Source organism: Narcine bancroftii, chromosome 12, assembly GCF_036971445.1.
Source record: "Narcine bancroftii isolate sNarBan1 chromosome 12, sNarBan1.hap1, whole genome shotgun sequence".
Taxonomy (NCBI): domain Eukaryota; kingdom Metazoa; phylum Chordata; class Chondrichthyes; order Torpediniformes; family Narcinidae; genus Narcine; species Narcine bancroftii.
In genome coordinates this window covers 62,967,878-62,989,469 of record NC_091480.1, presented here as the reverse complement: position 1 = coordinate 62,989,469, position 21,592 = coordinate 62,967,878, and the positions used below count along the sequence as shown (strand labels likewise).

The window sequence follows — 21,592 nt, the reverse complement described above, 5'->3', positions numbered from 1 at the left end:
TATTATTGTTTAATATCTCTGTATTAATTCATTACTTACTATGTATTTTTTTTATATCTCTTTGAACTGTATGTGTTTATAAATTATAATAATAATAAAAAGATTGAAAAAGAAAGAAAGAAACTCCTTCCTCTTCTTCAGGAGTTCAAAACTTATATCTGGATAGAAAAAAATTTTTGACCTTTGTATTCCAGTGGTTTTTTGTCTTCTCTTATTTTCCTCATTGCTTTCTCCAATATATTTTCTCTTGTTGTATATCTTAGGAATTTTATTAGAATGGATCTTGGTTTTTGTTGTGGTTGTGGTCTAGGGGCTAAAGTTCTGTGTGCCCTTTCTATTTCCATTTCTTCCTGTAATTCTGGTCTTCCTAGGACCCTGGGGATCCATTCTTTTATAAATTCTCTCATATTCTTGCCTTCTTCATCTTCCTTAAGGCCCACTATCTTTATATTGTTTCTTCTATTATAATTTTCCATTATATCTATCTTCTGAGCTAACAGCTCTTGTGTCTCTTTAACTTTTTTATCAGATTCTTCTAATTTCTTTTTTAAGTCATCTACTTCCATTTCTATGGCTGTTTCTCGTTCTTCCACCTTGTCCACTCTTTTTCCTATTTCTGTCATAATCATCTCTAATCTATTCATTTTTTCTTCTGTACTTTTTACTCTTCTTTTTATTTCACTGAATTCTTGTGATTGCCATTCTTTTATTGATTCCATATATTCTTTAAAAAAACTATATCCATGTACTTGCCCTTCCCTTCTTCTTCCATTTCTCTGTGTTCTTCCTCTTCTTCTTCTGAGTCCACTCCAGGATCTGTGTCCTTTACCTCTGTCTCTTCTGGTTTTCTTGTTGGTTTGTTTGTTTTATTTTGTTGGGTATTTTTGGTCTTCTTATTTTTACTAGAAGTGTCTTGATGCTGGTCTTCTTCCTCTGGGTTGGTCATCTGTTGTTTCTTTGATTTCTTTTTACTCTCTTCTTTCTTGTTCTCGTTATTTTCTATGTTTTCCTCTTGCTGCTTTGTTGTGGTTGTCAATTTCAGCTGTGGAGATCGACTCCTCAGCTGGTCCCCCTTCCCGTCAGTATTATTTTTGTCTTGTGCATCGCGCATGCGCGACTCCTCGCGCATGCGCGGTTGCGCACTTTTATTTGGCTCCATGAGCCATTTTTGTAGTCCCGAGTTCGGGGCTTTGACTGACTTTAGGGAGTGGGCTTCTCTCTCCACGGCAGGCTCCTCGTACAGGTAAGGCCTTCACCTTCTTCTTCCGATGTCTTTTCTTCTTCTCTTCTTCCCGTTGCTTTTGGCTTTTCTTTCTTCGCTGCCATTTTCTCCACACCTTTACTTCACTTTATTTTGGTTTTTGTGTTTGTGCCTTTGTTTTTTCACTGTCTTTTTTTTACTTTTCTGGAGAGGGCTGGAGTTCCCCAACCGGCCACTACTTCATCACGTGACTCCTCCACATCTTTTACTTCGTTGATGGCCAGACATGCAATTTTGATTAAATGGAAAAATAATACTCCACCTACAGTTGCACAGTGCTAAGAGATATTACATCTTGTTTAAACTTGGAAAAAATTAGATATGCAATCAATGATTCAAATATTAAATTCCAAATGATATGGGGTTTGTTCATGGACAACTACCATAACCTTAAGATTTAGTGTTAATCTGAAATCTTGGCATTGTGTGGTCCATTTCTAAGACTGTGCCACTTGGATTTATGAATGTTAATCTTCAATCTTGTTTAGGGGAAGGGGATTTGAAATTTTATATATATTTTTTTCTTTTGTTTTGTTCTATTTTATTATTATGATTGTGCTTTGGAACTTGTACTTATGATAATTTTCATAACTTTTTTTCTGGCCTTATAGCACACTTCATAATAGTATTGTTCAAGTTTTTTTATTGTAAAAAATATCACTCAAAATATTTTAAAAAGAAAGGAAAGAAAATAAATAAATATTGTTTAATAAATAGACTCTCAGATGGTTAGTGTGAGCAGTTCATCAGTCATTCAGCATTCTCACTACTGGTGAGAAGAAGCTGTTTCTCAGCCTGGTGGTTCTGTCTCTGATACTTCCCGACAGGAGCAGCTGGAAGATGCTGCGTGTGGAATAGTAGGGGTCCTAAACGATTAAGATGAGAGGGAAAAGACTTAAAATGGACCTGAGAGGTGAGTTTTCCTCAAATGGGTAGCAGGTATGTGAAAACACAGAAGGGCTCAGGCACAAAATGTCAGATTTATATCTTTACCTGCTATGGACGCTTTGGGACCGGCTGAGTTCCCCTAGCATTTTCAAATTTTTACTACAATCACAGTGTCTGCAGACGTTCATGTTTCAGTCTAGTAGGTACGTGAAACAAGTTGCCAGAGGAAGACAGAGAGGCAGATAAAATTACAAAATTTAAGACATTTGGGCAAGTACATGAACAGGAGGTTTTTAGAGGGACATGGGCAACTTGGCTGGCATGGAAGAGTTGCAGTAAAGGGCCCGTTATTTATTCGTACATATGAATACTTGTCCTGCATGTGTATTGTTTGACTGTATGTATGTTATGTAAAAGGTAAAGGTTCCATTATTGTCGCATAACACTACATTTCGAATGTAACATGCATGACTTTATATATGACATACATACTTTAACTTTTTCTACTGTAAGGCAGAGAGTCACCACTTTGTCCAGAGCCCCTCACAGAAATGAGGCCTACAGCGAGGTATGAACTAGCGACTCCTGGTTTACAAAACCAGTGCTCTAATCACTGAGTTATCGGAGCCTAGTCTAGTTGTGTGCCTGCGTGTTTTGTACCGAGAACCGGAGAACGCTGTTTCATCGGGTTGTACCTGTTCAATCAGATGATAATAAACTTGCCCCTGTAAAAACACAAGGCTGGAGAAACTCCGTGTCCTTTATTTAGCACAGATAAAGATATACAGTCAATGTTTTGGGCTGGGAAAATGTCGGCAGGCACCAGAACAAAAATGCACCTGTCAACAGTTTGTCCATCCCTTGATGAAGGGCTCAAGCCTGAAATGCTGGTTATTTATCTTTGTATGTAAAGGACACTGTTTGACCAGCTGAATTTTTCCAGCCGAGTGTTTTTACTTTAATCACTGTATCTGCAGACTTTAGTGTTTTACTTTTGACTTGATCCCAATTTATCGCTTTAAATCGAGGATAGGTTCAGCTGACGGACTCCAGTGCGTGATAGCGCATCCTCGTTACATCACATGCCCCAGCTTTGCGTCTGACGTAATTTCTTCGAAATCAGCTGCCTGAGCTCGAGCTTCGCGAAGGTTGCCGTTCTCCCAGAGAGCCTTCCCTCCCGCCGCGCGCTCACCCCCATGAGCGAGAGGACCAATCAGAGAGCGGGCGCCTGGAGAAGGCGGGCCGAGAACGGGATGATGGATGTAAGCGGAAACCAACAGCCGACAGGAATAGCGATGACAACGGCAAATACTGGGGCAGGGTTGGGTTAAGTTTGGCAGTTGGAGCCTGGGGAGGGGTGTTAAATTGTTGGAAGAGCTGGATGTGGGTGTTTTGGGGCGTGTGTCGCTTTTTAAAAAAAGCTTATTTTTGACTAATGATAGTTTCCTTGCGGAAGCGGCACCATTAAAATAAATATCTGCATCAACTTTTACATTATTTTAGCTTTCAACGAAGAAGCTCGGGTAAGTTAATAATGCAAGGTTTTTTTTCCTAAATGTGCAATCTGTTTGTTACTAGACATGTATATGTGTAGTCAATCAATGGAGCTTGTTAAAGACTCGGGCGGGGGGTATCCCTGGGTGATGGGAATGACTTTGAATTGAAATTTTAAATTGAGACATGAATGGTGATAGTCTGCAGACACTGGTTGAAGTGAAAACAGGAGGCTGGAGAAACTCAGCTGGCCAAACAGGCTTCTTTATGTAGCAAAGATAAAGATGTATGACTAATGTTTTGGTCCAGACACCCCCCCTCCTCATCGAGGTTCATGATATACATACCTTTGGATTTGCATCTTTGTCTGTGCTATATGAAATGCCCTGTTTGACCTGCCGAGTTTCTCCGGCATTGTGTTGTTATCCCAGCTCGGTAACAGGCCCTTCTGGCCCAAGAGCCTGTGCTGCCCAAATTTGCTAATTAGTCTTCACACCCTGTATACTTGTTTTAAGAGGTGGGAGGAAACCCACGCAGACGCGGGGAGAATGTGCAAACTCCTTGCAGGCAGCGTCAGTTTCGAACCCAGGTCCCGATTGCTGCTGCTGGAATGGCGTGTTACACCAACTGCTCTTTAGCGTATGGTATCGTAATGACACAAAAGCACCCTATTTTTGTGTCAATAAATTTTATTTTTAAAAATGGAGACATGTACCACGGTAACAGGCCCTTTTGCTCCACAAGCCAGTGGCATCCAATTGCACCCAATTGACCTACAACCCCGGTGCATTTTGAAGGGTGGGAAGAAACCGGAGCCCCCGGGAAAACCCACACAGACATGCTGAGAGCGTGTACACTGTCAGAAATAAAACTTCTCACACATGAGTCTCTTTAAAACTGATGACACGACAAGCTTTATTTACAAGTCTGCAGAGTTGGACTCAACTGGTTTCTCACCAGTTAAGCCCCGATACATACAGTGCATTGATTTTTATACCTTTTTTGCTTGTCCTTCCCCTCCTCTTTAACACTGTTTTAATTGGTTAGTTTTTGCAAAATCATTCTAAGTACACTTGCATTTGTAATTATCATGTTAGTCAAGTACACTACGAACTCTGCACACACTAAATTCTGTTTTTCACTCTTTTATCAATCTTTGGCTCCTACATGTCTCTTTGTGACCATGAAAGATCTCTGTTTGTTATAACATTGTCCAGCTGAACTTTTATGGTAAGCTCCCTGTCTATTCTGGCTTCCCCTTTTATGATTAATCATCACATTTTAACTTAAGCCATTTTAACCTAAATTCTATATATATAACATACACACCTTGCAGACAGCGCGGGATTTGAACCCCGGTCCTGATTGCTGGCGCTGTGACAGCATTGCGCTAACCTCCTCGCTAGCAATGCCTCCCTAATGTTGGAGTTCCCCCCACCTCCAGTGTCTGCCAGCGCTCAGGTGGCCAATGCACTTCCCCATCCCCACCCTCCTGCCCTGACCCTGACTGACCGGCAAGTGCCCTCTGTCTCGGGCAGGAGCGTTGAGCTGTCCCACACTGATTCTGTCAAAATAAACACTAACTTTCTTCTTGACTGGTGATTCCTGAATGCCTGGTGTCAGGGTACTTGCATCACTCTTAGAATTTTGCACGCTTCCAGCTCTCTTTTCAAAATAAAATTGCGCTATGGGTAATGACCCTTTCTACTCGTGCAATTGTTAATATTGTGTAAAATTCGACCTCTTTCTTGCCACAAAAATTGGGTACACATCACCAGTGACAGGGTTCGAATCCGGCCACTGTCTTGTAAGGGGTTTGTATGTTCTCCCTGCGTCTGTGTGAATTTTGCCTGGTTGCTCCAGTTTCCTCCCACCCTCTGAAAAGAAACCTATAGGAATTGTAGGTTAATTTGGATATACTGTAATTTGGGAGTGAATTCAACAGGTCAGGCTGAACTGGTTAGTCAACGTTTCGAGCTGTAGCCCATGGAATGAATCTCCAAATTGAGGTATTGGACTGGGTATGAATGAGAATACAAAAAAGTTTAAGATTCTCAATGTTCGCTGGATAAGCATTGAATTTTTTTTCTCTAATTGTTCTGGTTCCACTGCTTCCATCTCTGCCTTCTCCTGCCCTTTATTTTTTGCCTTGTCACTATTTTTCTCCCACACCTTTTCCTAGTGGCCCTTCCTTCACACTACCTGTCTCCCCTCTCGTGCTTTCCGTCCTGTACCCCTTAAATTCTAGATTTCTCCACCAGCTTCTTTTCCTCCTTTGTATATGTATTTCCCCTTTTAGTTTAAATTTAGACCCACAGACCTTTTTGGCCCACGAACCTGTGCCGCCAAAATACTCCCCATTCATATTGTGCTGTGTAAGTTGTTTATCGAGATGCGCTCTCAGCATTGTTGTCATGTCAGTGCGGCCAAGATTCTTGCAATGATCTCATCAAAATTATCATCATTCTTCAAGAAAACCAATTCATGCACATCTTTGTCACCAATACTTTCTCTTTGGCTTGGCTTCGCGGACGAAGATTTATGGAGGGGGTAAATGTCCACGTCAGCTGCAGGCTCGTTTGTGGCTGACAAGTCCGATGCGGGACAGGCAGACACGGTTGCAGCGGTTGCAGGGGAAAATTGGTTGGTTGGGGTTGGGTGTTGGGTTTTTCCTCCTTTGCCTTTTGTCAGTGAGGTGGGCTCTGCGGTCTTCTTCAAGGGAGGTTGCTGCCCGCCGAACTGTGAGGCACCAAGATGCACGGTTTGAGGCGATATCAGCCCACTGGCAGTGGTCAATGTGGCAGGCACCAAGAGATTTCTTTAGGCAGTCCTTGTACCTTTTCTTTGGTGCACCTCTGTCACGGTGGACAGTGGAGAGCTCGCCATATAACACTATCTTGGGAAGGCGATGGTCCTCCATTCTGGAGACGTGACCCACCCAGCGCAGCTGGATCTTCAGCAGCGTGGACTCGATGCTGTCGACCTCTGCCATCTCGAGTACTTCGACGTTAGGGATGAAAGCGCTCCAATGGATGTTGAGGATGGAGCGGAGACAACGCTGGTGGAAGCGTTCTAGGAGCCGTAGGTGATGCCGGTAGAGGACCCATGATTCGGAGCCGAACAGGAGTGTGGGTATGACAACGGCTCTGTATATGCTCATCTTTGTGAGGTTTTTCAGTTGGTTGTTTTTCCAGACTCTTTTGTGTAGTCTTCCAAAGGCGCTATTTGCCTTGGTGAGTCTCTTGTCTATCTCGTTGTCGATCCTTGCATCTGATGAAATGGTGCAGCCGAGATAGGTAAACTGGTTGACCGTTTTGAGTTTTGTGTGCCCAATGGAGATGTGGGGGGGCTGGCTGATGGAGGACCTGAGTTTTCTTCAGGCAGACTTCCAGGCCAAACATTTTGGCAGTTTCCGCAAAACAGGACGTCAAGCGCTGAAGAGCTGGCTCTGAATGGGCAGTGTCACCAATACTAATAACTCAAGAAAACCACATGATATCTCTTCAGTGACTGGGACAATAGAAGTTTTTGCAATATCTATTTTTTTATATTTGCAAGTTTTTTTTTTCTCCCTTTGTGCTAACTTGAGCTGAATTTTAGTTCTGTCTGCCAGTGCCTTATCCAAGAGTGCCTTCTTCAGAAAAGGCTGAGTTTTGGCAGCTAGCCCAGTTATGAGTCTGGCTAGAAAAGGAAGGAGAAAGATTAGCTGAGCAAAATCTTGTTCTTGTAACTGGGATGGTGTGGGTGATTAAACATTTAGAATGATATTTCATTGACACCACAAACTACTGAGGAGCTACAGGAAAGGGGATCATGACTCAGTCCTCATCGAGGGCTCAGTCGTGGAGAGGGTCAAGAACTTCAAATTCCTGGGTGTTAACATCTCTGAGGATCTGTCCTGGAGCCTCCATGTCAATGCAATCACGAAGAAGGCTCGCCAGTGGCTATACTTTGTGAGGAGTTTGAGGAGGTTCGGGACATCACCGAAGACTCTCGAAAACCTGTACAGGTGGGCCGTGGAAAGTCTTCTGGTTGGTTGCATCACTGCCTGGTACCGAGTCGCCTACTCTCAGGACAAGAATAAACTCCAGAGGGTTGTTAACTCGATCTGTGACATCACAGGTACCAGACTTCACTCCATCGAGGACATCTACATGAGGTGGTGTCAAGAAAGCAGCCTCTATCCTCAAAGACCCCCACCACCCAGGCCGGGCCCTCTTCACTCTGCTACCATTGGGGAAGAGGTATGGGAGCCTGAAGATGAGCACTCAGTGGCACAGGGACAGCTTCTTCCCTCTGCCATCAGATTCCTGAATGATCAATGAACCACAAGCACTGCCTTATTTTTCATTGGAATCACAGTGGACACAATGAAATAACCACACAAGGCGTTTCTAGAGCGACTTAAATTGATTTACTCTTCATCACGCGCGCAACCTTTTAAAAGCCAGAATCACATGCTTGACACACGCTGATGTCATTGCGCACTGATGTCACATGGCCAGTTCGATACCTCCTGGGAGTTGTAGTGCCATCATAGTGCTACTACACGCTGCCCCGCCCCCCCCCCCCCCCCACGAACTGGAAGAAAGGTTTGTCTATCTTTTAGGTTGTCGACCTCTGGGATGGACTGTCAATAGTGAAAGACTGTGGCTTCCCTCCAATGTCCAAAATGCAGGTCAACCTAGTTTGTCTGAGTACCTAATAAGGCCCTTTGTAGGGCGTCTGTAAAGGTTGACCAAGTGTTCCCCTTCGGATGAAGATTATTCACAGTTTGTGAGGTCATCAGGCACAAAAGAAGTGTTCTCTGTGACAATGGTATGGGATCATTTTTCCTACAGCCTCCCTTAGGCTGCTCAACAGTTCCTTAGGATCATTGCTGGAGTTGGATTGATAGGGGATGAACTCCCTTGGAACCATCAATGGTGTGCCATACACAAGCTCTGCAGATGAAGCTTAGAGGCCCTCTTTTGGAGTTGTTCTAATGCCCAGTAATACCCAGGGCAGCTCATCAGCCCATTTTGGGCCCTCTAACTGAGCCATCAAGGCTAACTTAAGATAAAATCTTTCCACGATTCCATTGGCCTGGGGATGATGGGCATTGTACCGAGCAAGTGAGACAAGGCCGTCCACAGTGAGGAAGTAAATTGTGGTTTCTCTATCCAAAGTAATATGCACTAGTAAACCAAAATGATACACCCATGAACTGAGAAAGGTCAAAGCACAAGTGTCTGTCGTGGCATCTATCATGGGCATCACCTCTGGCCACCACGTAAACCTGTCTATTACTATAAAAAGATAATGGTTTCCTATTGAAATGGGAAGTCGACCAGTGATGTCCACATAGATGTGAGCAAAACGCCAAGTAACTGCTGGGAAGGACTGCAGTGGTGACTTAGTATGCCGCTGAACCTTTGTTTTTTGGCAGGCAATGCAGAACCTTGCTATTTGTGTAATTTCTTTAAGACTATGCCACATCCCTAACGTCGAAGTACTCGAGATGGCAGAGGTCGACAGCATCGAGTCCACGCTGCTGAAGATCCAGCTGCGCTGGATGGGTCACGTCTCCAGAATGGAGGACCATCGCCTTACCAAGATCGTGTTATATGGCGAGCTCTCCACTGGCCACCGTGACAGAGGTGCACCAAAGAAAAGGTACAAGGACTGCCTAAAGAAATCTCTTGGTGCCTGCCACATTGACCACCGCCAGTGGGCTGATAACGCCTCAAACTGTGCATCTTGGCACCTCACAGTTTGGCGGGCAGCAACCTCCTTTGAAGAAGACTGCAGAGCCCACCTCACTGACAAAAAGCAAAGGAGGAAAAACCCAACACCCAACCCCAACCAACCAATTTTCCCCTGCAACCGCTGCAACCATGTCTGCCTGTCCCGCATCGGACTTGTCAGCCACAAACGAGCCTGCAGCTGACGTGGACTTTTTACCCCCTCCATAAATCTTCGTCCGCGAAGCCAAGCCAAAGAATGCCACATGAACCTATCCGAAACTGATCTAATTGATGGATGTGAGAGACCATGCACAGAGTCGAATACTCAACATTTCCATAATGTCAGAACTACTGGGCATGGATGTCCAGTTGATATTATCACAGAGGACTAGTTTTCCATCAACTCCAAACTAGATGTCTTTCAATTGCAGGTTCATGATTGCAGTCCGATAAGCGTTCGTCTCATGATCATGTTCTTGGGCTGCGGCTAAAGCTGTGTAGTCAATACCTTGATCTACAGTCGAAACCTCGAGTGGAGCAGAGTGTGAAAGTGCATCAGCTACTACATTGTCTTTTCTGGAAAAATGATAATTGCCATTGTTGTTGAGCTGACTAGGGCTCTATGTCCTTGGAAATGCAAATGTTAGGGGTTTGTGGTCTGTACACATAGTAAAATCTCTGCCCTCCAAAAGTGTTGAATAGACAAGTAAATGGCCAAAAGCTCCTTATAAAAAGAACTCTATTTCTTCTCTGCTTCATGACGATGGCGGCTGAAGAATGCTAATGGTTTCTATTACCCGTTGACATATTGATGAAGTACACCTCCTACGGCTATACTGGAAGTATCTGTAGAAAGGGCAGTGGCTGCATTTAAAACTGGGTAGCTGAGCACAGTGGCCTGAGTCAGGAAATCTTTCGTTTTCAAGAAGGCATTCTTTCCCTCTTCAGTTCAATAAATGGTTCTGGTGTTTCCAGACAGTAAATTGAAAAGGGACTCCATGATATGAGCTGCTCCCAGAAGAAACTGATGATAAAAATTTACCATTCCCAAGAATTCATGCAGGCTTTTAACCATAGCAGGCCTTGAGTACTTGGTTATGGCCTCAACTTTGGATGGCAGTGGAGTCGTGCCTTCCTGAGTATCCTATGCCCAAAGAAATCAATAATTTCTTGTCCAGATTAATGGTCAGTCCAAGACTAATGGAAAAAAAAAAATGTACAAAAATGTTCCAAATGTTCTTCCTTAGTCCCACTATCCACTAAAATGTTGTTGAGGTAAATGAAGACATTGATCATACCATGTCCTAAGGTATCCATCACCTGTTGAAATGATTGAGCGGCAATCCGAATGGCATTTGTAAAAATTCAAACAATCCAAACAGGGTAATTATTGCTGTTTTTGGAATATCTTCTGGCTCTACTGGTACTTGGTGATAGCCGCGCACCAAGTCTATTTTGGAGAAGAGCTTTGCTCCATGCAAATTAGCTGAGAAATCCTGAATATGAGGTATTAGATAATGATCTGGGATAGTGGTGTCATTAAGCCGCCTGTAATCTCCACAAGGTCGCCAACCTCCATTGTGTTTCAGGACCATATGTAATGGAGATGCCGAGGGACTGTCGGACTTGTGAATTATGTCTAGTTCCTCCATCTTGGCAAACTCTTCCTTAGCGAAACGCAGCTTCTCTGAAGGCAAGCGGTGCACTTTAGCATGGATAGGCGGGCCCTTAATCCAAATGCGATGAGTAACACCATGCTTTGCAGTGGAGCCAGAAAATTGTAGAGTAGCAATCTCAGGGAAATCTAACAACTTGGAAAATTCATCTACTGGTTTACCTAATGTTTGAAGGTGAAGAGCAGGGGTATAGGTGTCTGCCAGAGAAATAGTCGCCCTTTTAAGTTGATGAGGAATGAATGAGCCTGAAGAAAACCTGCACCAAGCAAAGGTCGGGAAACTTTTCTTTCTTTTCTTTGGCTTGGCTTCGCGGACGAAGATTTATGGAGGGGGTAAAAAGTCCACGTCAGCTGCAGGCTCGTTTGTGGCTGACAAGTCTGATGCGGGACAGGCAGACACGATTGCAGCGGTTGCAAGGGAAAATTGGTTGGTTGGGGTTGGGTGTTGGGTTTTTCCTCCTTTGCCTTTTGTCAGTGAGGTGGGCTCTGCGGTCTTCTTCAAAGGAGGTTGCTGCCCGCCAAACTGTGAGGCGCCAAGATGCACGGTTTGAGGCGTTATCAGCCCACTGGCGGTGGTCAATGTGGCAGGCACCAAGAGATTTCTTTAGGCAGTCCTTGTACCTTTTCTTTGGTGCACCTCTGTCACGGTGGCCAGTGGAGAGCTCGCCATATAATACGATCTTGGGAAGGCGATGGTCCTCCATTCTGGAGACGTGACCCATCTAGCGCAGCTGGATCTTCATAAGCGTGGACTCGATGCTGTCGACCTCTGCCATCTCGAGTACTTCGACGTTAGGGGTGTAAGCGCTCCAATGGATGTTGAGGATGGAGCGGAGACAACGCTGGTGGAAGCGTTCTAGGAGCCGTAGGTGGTGCCGGTAGAGGACCCATGATTCGGAGCCGAACAGGAGTGTGGGTATGACAACGGCTCTGTATACGCTTATCTTTGTGAGGTTTTTCAGTTGGTTGTTTTTCCAGACTCTTTTGTGTAGTCTTCCAAAGGCGCTATTTGCCTTGGCGAGTCTGTTGTCTATCTCATTGTCGATCCTTGCATCTGATGAAATGGTGCAGCCGAGATAGGTAAACTGGTTGACCGTTTTGAGTTTTGTGTGCCCGATGGAGATGTGGGGGGGCTGGTAGTCATGGTGGGGAGCTGGCTGATGGAGGACCTCAGTTTTCTTCAGGCTGACTTCCAGGCCAAACATTTTGGCAGTTTCCGCAAAGCAGGACGTCAAGCGCTGAAGAGCTGGCTCTGAATGGGCAACTAAAGCGGCATCATCTGCAAAGAGTAGTTCACGGACAAGTTTCTCTTGTGTCTTGGTGTGAGCTTGCAGGCGCCTCAGATTGAAGAGACTGCCATCCGTGCAGTACCGGATGTATACAGCGTCTTCATTGTTGGGGTCTTTCATGGCTATAATAAATGACCAAATGTAGAGATGATTCTTGAACTTGACATTCATCTTCCTGTTGCCAAAGTTCGGAATGTTGGAACTATTAACTGCTCGTAGTTGCAGGTCGGGGGTAAGATGACGTGTGTCAAGACCGATGGGTGGAAAGTCACCAACTTCTGAACCCATGTCCACCCACCAGAAATTTTCGCTGAGACAACTGGTCCTATACATAGAGTAGGCTTGCAGGTTTCTTGCCAACCACTGCAGCCCTTGGTAGTGGTTGGCCTGGGTGTTTCCTGCAAGCAGGCAGGGTGAAAGGCACTTGTGGGCATTTACTCCCCAATGCCTGTGGTAATAACAGCAAGATGAGGTGTCCACAGGCTGCTTGCTTGTCTTGGGGCATTGCCTGCTTGTAGGGAGTGATGTGCTAAGAGCGCTAAAGTGTGACACGGGGTCAATATCAGATGGCTTGGTTATGCAGGCTTGTCTTTCTTTGCTGTGCTTTTTAGCCTGCCATAGAATGTTTGCCTATGCCGCTACAGCTCTTGGGTCTTCAAATGAAAACTTGAATAACAAGAGCCTAATATCGTCTAGTATTTTTTAAAAAAAAAAAAAAAAAAAGCTGTTTGAATAACATATTGGGCCTTTAGCCAGCTGTCAAGAACAGCATTTCTCCCATTATTTCTGAAGGGGCGCAGTCTCCCAGCCCATTGAAATGTAGTAGTTTGGCTGCCCTTTCCCTACGGGACATACCATATACATGTAATAAAAGTGCTTTTAAAGCGTCATATTTGCTGGTATGTGGTGGATCCCATAGGAAGTCGCTGACAGTCTTAGCGACGGCTTGGTCCAGGGCACTGAGAAGATGGGAATAACAAGTGGTGTCCAATTCGACTTTGCAAAGATGAAATTGTGCTTCAGCCTGTTGGAACCACAGTTCAGGCTCAGCTGTTCAGAAAGGTGGTAGCTTCACAGCAATGGCTGCAGATTCTATGTTTGTCCAAAAAACAAAACATTTTTAGAATCATCGGGATCAGTAATTGTGGCCACTGGAATCACAGTGGACTTGACAAAATAAACACACGGCATTTTTCAAGTGAATCAAATGGATTTGCTCTTCACCGGCGCAACCTTTTAAAAGCCAGAATCACATGCTTGACTCGTGCTGACGCCATCACGCACTGACGACACATGGTCCGTTTGATGTCTCCTGGGAATTGTAGTGCCGCTACAGTGCAATATTTTGTTATTTTTTAAATTATTGTTGTAAAAGTGGTTTATATGAACTTTTGCTCTGTGACGCAAAACACCAAATTTTGTGACTTGTTCATGACAATAAATTCTGATTCTGAAGTGTTACAAAGATGGTTTGTTGTTCCCTTGTGCTTTAATGAGCAGTCCAACAGTAGCTGTTTTCACACTGCAGGTGAGCGGTGACCCTACTTTGTCCTGGTGCAATTCCTGTGAATTCCCTCTTCCCACTCACCGCCCAGGCAGGTCGCAGCGCCTGTAGGATGAATGGCTGACTTCATTTCACATAATCCTTCATGCAGCTGGAAATCCAGATGTGAAGGATAATGGTTAATGAGGCAGCCATTTATCCTACATTGTGCTGCTATTGCGATGAGCTGAAGCAGCCTGCTGTGTCAGGCGGTATGTATCTTTTCATTTTAATCGCCTATGTGATGCAGCACGCAAGTGCAGACATCATTAGGCTTCCCTGCTTGGCCATTTACCTTTTCACACCATAGTCAGGGAAAATTTCCTGGGGCTGTGGCCCTGGACCCATTTAAAAATTCTAGGCTGACCTTTTCCCGTGAACCTGCGGTGTGAAAAGGCCTAGTGATGCCTTTGTCTTTTGATGTATTCTGGTAATGTTCATCTTTGTTTGATTTCATAGTTGCTAAGATTGAATGTGTCGATCTAGATCTAATGTCACCCTGTGATCTTTTGGCATCTTCTCCTAGCTCGTGTAACAACAGTTGTGAAATCATCTTTATATTTCTTTCAATCTGATTTATTAATGTTTGCTTCCTCAAGTGAAGTTTACTTGCAAACTTTCCTATGTTCCTTTTTAAGAACATGGAAACAATTAAAACTTTTGTGTTTAATCTGCCATTCAACAAGATTATGCCAGATTTTTTTCCCATAAATTCGGTGGCACTTTGCAGTACCCCATGTCTGTCCATTCATTAAATATCTAAAAATCTGTTGACCCCAGTTTTGCATTTATTTAGTGACACAGCTTCCACTGCCTTTTTAAGCAGTGAATTGCAAAGATTCATTCCTCTCTGGTGGAAGAGCCTTTTTTGTATTCAGAATGGTTGAACCCTTACTTTGCAACTTTGACATCTTTCTGTTTGATGAGATTTGGCTAACTTCTACAGATGCGGAGCGGAATCAAGGATGCACCCCATGCACACTCTCTTCTTGCTGCTGTCATCAGGAAGGAGGTGGTAGGGGCCACAAGATTTGCACCAGCAGGTTCAGGAACAGCTGCTCCCCCTCCACCATCAGACTGGACGACAAACTCAATCAGGGCCTCATTTAAGGACTTTTATTTTGCACATATTGAACATCTGTTTTCTGTATTTCACAATCATTTTGTTTGCAGTTCTCTCTTTTGTAAATGCATCTCTTGTGTATAGTTTTTTTTGCACTGCCAATAAGTAGAAATTCTACCTTGCCAGCAAAGAGAATCTCCAAGTTGTGTGTGGTGTGATATCATATATGTATTCTGACAATAAATCTGAACTTTGAACTACATATTCAAGACTAAATGCCCAATACTCACATTAGGTGTTTACTTACTGTAAGCTTAGTGTAGTGTGTCATTTTGTGAGGGCTTATTCAATAGCACTGCTTTAAACCCCTACACTAGACAGCACAAAAGCATAAAAATGTTGAATGTAAAGAAATGTCACCACCTCCAAGTTCCCCACCACCTTAACTAAGAGATGCTGCCTTTTTTCCTGTAATTCCCTACCCAACTTCACCCTAGTGGTTCCAAAGTATTTGCTATCTTATGGGCTTTTGAGGATAGCCATTACCGTGTGTATGCATATAAAAGTAAACCCCCCCCCTTTATTTTTGGCAAAAATAACAGTTTTTTTCCAGTTATCACATGTAAAAGTCAACCCTCCCCCCACCTATTTTTGGCCATGAAGCTCCCAATGCCCCAACCGCAGACTTGCACCTAGACCCCGGCTGCCCACCCATCTGAGCTCCCAATGTAGGTTCTTACCGTGGTTAAACATAGTGATGCATGTAAAAGTCGACCCCCTAAACTTTACCCTAAAAATTTATCCACAAAATTTAACTATTACACATGTTCTTACTGTATTATCAGCTTGATTTTGGTATTCCAAAGATGCTGTTTGCTCGAACTTTATTTAAGTTGCCATCATTCTTGTGAATGTCAGTGGGCTGTTTAACCATTGGACACATGGTAGCCAGGTTTGATATATTAACCTATAATAACCACTTGAAACTCTAGCTGAGTCCTTTGGTGGAATAATTGACAATACAATAATGAGGTTTGAATGCTGGCTGAGATGTAATCAGGAATGTTGTGATTTTGTACTTTTTAAATAAATAATGGTGCAAATGCTGAGATTTTGCCTTCAAACTGAGTGGTTGCAGCCCCACCCCCATTTCCTCTTCAAAGAGCTCTGTTAGCTATACACCTTTCAGTGGAAAAAATGTGGAATAAGTTTGAATTGCAGCAATTTACCAGACTGGTAAACAATACTGGTAATATTGTTTTACTTCTGAGACCTAAATTTAAATATATACAAATTTTAAATTTTTTAAAATGTAGACTTGCAGAACGGTGACGGTCCCTTTTGGCCCATGAACCTATGCCGCCCAATTGACCTGCATCCCCTGGTATGTTTTGAACGGTGGGAAGAAACCAGAACATTTAGTGGAAACCCACACAGACACGGGGAGAATGTACAAACTCCTTTCAGACAGTGCTGGATTCGAACCTAGTTGGGTGCTAACTGTGCCACCCTTCACCACAAATCCACTCAAAATTTAAAAAGGAAAGCCACCTATGCATTGAAACGATCTTGTGCAAAATTAGGGTTGGGCAATCTCCGTCCAATTGACAGTCTACACAAGTGTTGAGGACAACACTGCCCATAGTTAGTACTATGTTGCAAGTAACACCCAGTGCATCATGAGAAATCATTGTGCAGATTGGGGAGAGAGAGATGTAGATTTGAGCAGTGCAGCAATTTATTTTTGTATCTAATGCTTGCTGGGTGCTACTACTGATTGCAACAGTAATGCATGTTCAGGCCAGTATAAACACAACCCTTTTCCAAGTATAAGCCATTGTAATCGTGCTGTCAGCCTCCATGGTGTATGTCGTCTGTTCGTAATCTTGGTTAATGCAAATATTTTTTCCCAGCAGTATGAGTCAGTGGGAGAAGCTAAAACAATTGGATACAAAGTACTTGGAGCAATTGGACATTCTGTACCAGGATGAAAGCTTTCCCATGGATGTTCGGGAATATCTTGCTCATTGGATTGAAAGTCAGGACTGGTATGTTAAGTTGTAAAAGAAACCATTTCTATTGAAGTACACATTGTGCTGTGTTCCCAGTTCACCTGCCACTGTTTTGGGTGCTTGTCACCTTGTGGAAGTATGGGAAAGATGGGAGGTTGCTTTTATTCTCTTTCATTCCTTATGGAAATCTTCCTGGGTTCTGACCTGACTCGAGCATAAATGCTACAGGGACCTCTTGTCTATGGATTTAAACAAGAAAGTTTGCAGTTGCTGGGGTTGCGTGTAGTACACAAACTGGCTGGAGAACCTTAGCATCCACAGGAAGTAAAAGGGTAAACCAATGTTTCAGGCCTGAGTCCTTTTGTCGGGTAACTCTTTTACTTAGTATGGATACTGCATGACTTGCTGAGTTTCTCCAGTGCTTTTGACTTTAAGAGACCTACATTGTACTCTTAATTCTGAATGTCACATGTTGGAGTTCTTTCACTGAGGTGAATTGTTGCTTTGTCACAAGTGCCTGACTGAGTGCATAAACTGACTTTTTACCGAAGGGTTCATGTGAGCTTTGTAATAATGCTCTTGTGAAAGATCACTTTGATCTGACTAGTAAAATACATGATTTACATGTCCCATTGACTGACTTGCAGAGATACAGAACAGTAGGCAAGATAGAAAAATGGATTCAGTATCCTGTAAGTTAAATCATTGCTAGTCATTTAAATTTTACTAGTTCCCTTGAGAATGCGAGAATACAGTTGCAAGTTATGAATAGATCTCTCACCACAAGTATCAAGTCTATTCTGTATCATTTTTATTTCAAACTGGTCATGTAGAATTATTTTAGTCTAATTAAACAAGTCACTTGGTCCTGGTGACTGAATCCAGGCTTCAGGAGAGGATATGAGCAGGTTCAGACAATTTAACCCTTCAATCCTACTCCACCATCCAATAACTTCATGGCTGATCTGAATGTAACCTTAGCCCAACATTACCAACTACCCATAAACCATTTTAACCATCCCTTTTTAATCAGGAGTCACAAATATTCATGATCCTGCTTCCACTACCCTTTGAAGAACTCTCAGAAGAATGACACTCAGGATATGTAGGAAAATTTTCATTTCAGGGTTCTATCTGCTGGAGCAGGCAAGCCTAGCTTGTCTTATAAACCAACTCACCATTCCAGGTCTCAGTTGTAAACATTTTGATGTATTTTTAGTTTGCATCCATCTTGAGATACAGGGACCAGTGCTATTTGCATTTTCCAGATTTGGCCATATTAATGTTCTTTCTCTGCATCTTGGTACATGTGACAGTAAACCTGAACTTAAGCCAACTTTTGTGAATTCTGCATGAGGACACCCAGATCTACCGCACCTCAGAGCTGTTCAGTCTCCCACCATTGAGATTCTTAATTTTCTCTAGCCTTCACCAGAATTGTAGAGAAGGATTGAATAAAAATTTGAGGGGGGGCAGGTTGTGGTTCAGTTATTTAGTGCATTGCTGAGATCACATCTGGAGTGTCATGCACAGCATTAAGGATGTTGCCATGTTAGAAATGCTTCCATGATTACTGGTACCTGGAGTGGGTGGTTTGTCTTGTGAAGAAAGATTGGATAGGCTACATTTGGGGTTTAGAAGAGTGAGGGTCCCTGATTGAAGCATCTCAGATCATGAGGGATATTGAGACGGTGGATATAAAACACAAAAGTCTGCAGACACTGTGGTTTTAAGTAAAAACACAATGCTGGAGGAACTCAGCAGGTCAAACAGTGTCCTTTATATAGCAAAATAACCAATGATGTGGGGTGATGTTTTCTCTTGTGGGGAATCTAGAAGTAAGGGTCACCATCTACAGGTAAGGGATTTTCTGTTTAAGTCTTGAGGTTTCACACTTTTGGACACTCTATTCCTCAAAGGATGCTGGCAGCACTCTTTGAATATTTTCAAGGCAGATATAACAATACAGTACTGGCCCTTTGGCCCTTCCTAAAAAAGTACTTAACCCTGATGACTCCCCTAAACTTCTCTCCCTTAATGTAGATTGCTGCTTGCTTATCTAATGATGTGTAAAATATTGACGGGAATGTGGAGTTGAGGTTACAATCAGGTTGTCTTGATTCTAGTAAATGGTGGTGCAGGCTTGAAGGGGCTGAGTAATCCCCTCCTAATCGGACTGCTCACATACTCCTCCTGAAGGTTGATTCATTCACCAGGGTCATTGGAATTGATGTATTTTTCTTTTCCTTTGCCTTGGGCACTAATCCTTTCAAAGCATGACCAAGGCAATGGTATACATGTTTGTTTGCATCCATATTTGCAATTGTTTAGGCCAGAAACCACTGAAAGTAAAAGATGATGCCTAGATGTATTCTGAGTAATATTTTATGCCTGGATTTGTGAAGAATGGCATCAAGAATAAATGTTGACCTCGCATAACACTGGAATTCTCAGTGTTTTGTTTTCTTTTACAATTTTCCCAGGTCCATCAGGAATTGAGCAGAGGGAAACCTGTAAGATGTGTGATCTAAGATGGTGCTGGTAGCAGTCAGATATGGGATACTAATTGGAGCTTGGGGGCAAGAGGTAGAGCTCATCATCTGGGGAGACGTATAAGCAAAAAGTATTTTAAAATAAGAGTCATGATAAAAAGAAATGATTCATGGTTTGTATGAAACCTATGACTTTCCGATTAAAACTGATAATTGGTTTAAACACACCCAGGTGATTACATTGCTTAGAGATGTAGAAAGTCAGAGTTTGCCATCACTGTTCTGTTTTCTCCCTGAACTTAAATATGTTCAAAAATAAATGTTTCCCTTCTTCACACCACCTTGCCTCTCCTGCAGGACCTGACTCTTTCACAAGGGGTAGTTTCTATGGATGGTAGGGTTCTTTTTTGATATTGCATTTCCTCACTTCAATTCGGACAATAAATGAATCCAGGTTCATATATTCTTTGCAGTGATTGTCTTTTTCTGAGCTTGCAAGTAAGATCTGATCTGCTCTCTAATACTGTGTATGGGATATAGGTGAAGCAAAGTTCAGATTTTTTTTGTTCTTGCAAAATGTAATAATGGTGGATGGAACACATTCTTATGAATCTCTAACATGGGCTATGAAGCAAAGAGTCTTGAATTCAATTTTGGAAAGCTGCCTCCAGCTGCCCACAAATCAGACATGGCAATAATGTCAGCTGCATTATTTCATTTTTTTTAATTTAAATTTTTGGACATGCAACACAATAATAGGCCCTTTCGGCCCACAAGCCCATGCCACCCACTTGACCTACCACCCCTGGTCCGTTTCGAACGGTGGAAGGAAACCTGAGCCCCTGAGGAAAACTGACCCAGACATGGGGAGAATGTGCAAACTCTTTACAGACAGCGCAAGATTTGGATCCCGATCTCTGACGCTATAAACAGCATTGCGCTAATAGCTATGTTAACCGTGGTCCCCCAATGAGAGATGGTATCTGGCGAGGGTTATTAAAGAATGGTAGCAGAGGATGAAGCACATTGAGTTTGAGTGCAAGCAGTTTCAAGATTGAGTGAAAGTGTCATTTTATTCTCTTTCCAGGGATAAGGCAGTAAAAAATTACTCATTGGCCACCATCCACTACCAAAATCTGTTGGACCAAATCAACAATCAATACAGCCGCTTTATGCAGGAAAAATTGTTTGTATTCCAGCATAATTTCAAGAGATACAGGCAAAATATGCAGGTATTGTGCAGTCTAATTTTTTTTTAAATTGCTGCTCTTTACTGTTTAAACTGACTGCTGTCAACCTATTGCCTGGAATAGTGTGATTTTTGAGCTGAAGTGCTGGATATTTTTGCTTTCAGTGCATTTCTTTTTCCAATTTATCCACTTTATTTCACTCCTCCTCCCCCTGGGCTTTTCCTGAAGGTGTTGATTTCTACAAGGGGGCTCTTTTACTCACATTGGTTGTCTTCCATTCTTTGTTTGGGGCTGCATGCCAAGAATGGTTGTCTGGGGGAGAGGTTAGAAAAATCACAGTTGAGATTGAGCCTGCAGTATCTTGCCACTGCTGCAGCTTTCCCTCCCCCCTAGCTGTGTTCACTGGTAACCAAAAGTTGCCAAAAGACAGACCTTTGCTTTCTTCCTATTCCTGGGCAAATGATCATGTGTCATAAATTTTACATTTTACAAATTTAGACATACAGCACGGTATGGCCTACGAGACCATGCCATTCAATTTACACCCCCTGGTACGTTTCGAACAGTAGGAAGAAACCAGAGCCGCCAAGGAAAACCCACACAGACACAGGGAGAACATACAAACTCCTGACATACAGCGCAAAATTTAATCATTTGTGCTCTAACGGTGCTATCCCAACTGGGCCACCCATCATCTTGGCTGTGATCAGCTGATTCTACACATCAGGAATCAAACCTGTGTACGGCTGTTACCAGTTGATATTGGGGAAACATGCCATTCTTTCGAGTATGTGCTTGAGTCGATTTATTTTTCCCCCACACCCTTTTTTTAATCCTGTTCAGCCAAGGAAACAATGCGAGGCTGAAAGGTGGTGATGAAGGTTATCCAAATTTGGTTGCCACAATGGGTGTTACCTCCCACATTGTTGACAATCCCAATTCTCCACTTCCTTCTGTAT

General features: G+C 43.1%; 1 protein-coding gene across 6 annotated transcripts in view; it reads left to right on the top strand.

Annotated features, from left to right (window-relative positions):
* Window positions 1–3,519: 3,519 nt before the first annotated feature.
* Window positions 3,520–21,592, top strand: part of LOC138747308 (signal transducer and activator of transcription 3.1-like) — a 91,463-nt gene continuing 73,390 nt past the window's right edge. For 4 of the 6 annotated variants that reach the window (XM_069906408.1, XM_069906407.1, XM_069906406.1 and 1 more), the window contains exons 1-3: window positions 3,520–3,672; window positions 16,856–16,987; window positions 20,531–20,675. In XM_069906408.1, coding sequence (XP_069762509.1) covers window positions 16,857–16,987; window positions 20,531–20,675 — 276 coding nt within the window. In that variant the 5' untranslated portion in view covers window positions 3,520–3,672; window position 16,856. Of the gene's footprint in view, window positions 3,673–16,852; window positions 16,988–20,530; window positions 20,676–21,592 lie in introns of all 6 variants that reach the window. The other 2 variants (XM_069906405.1, XM_069906409.1) reach the window with 2 other exon arrangements.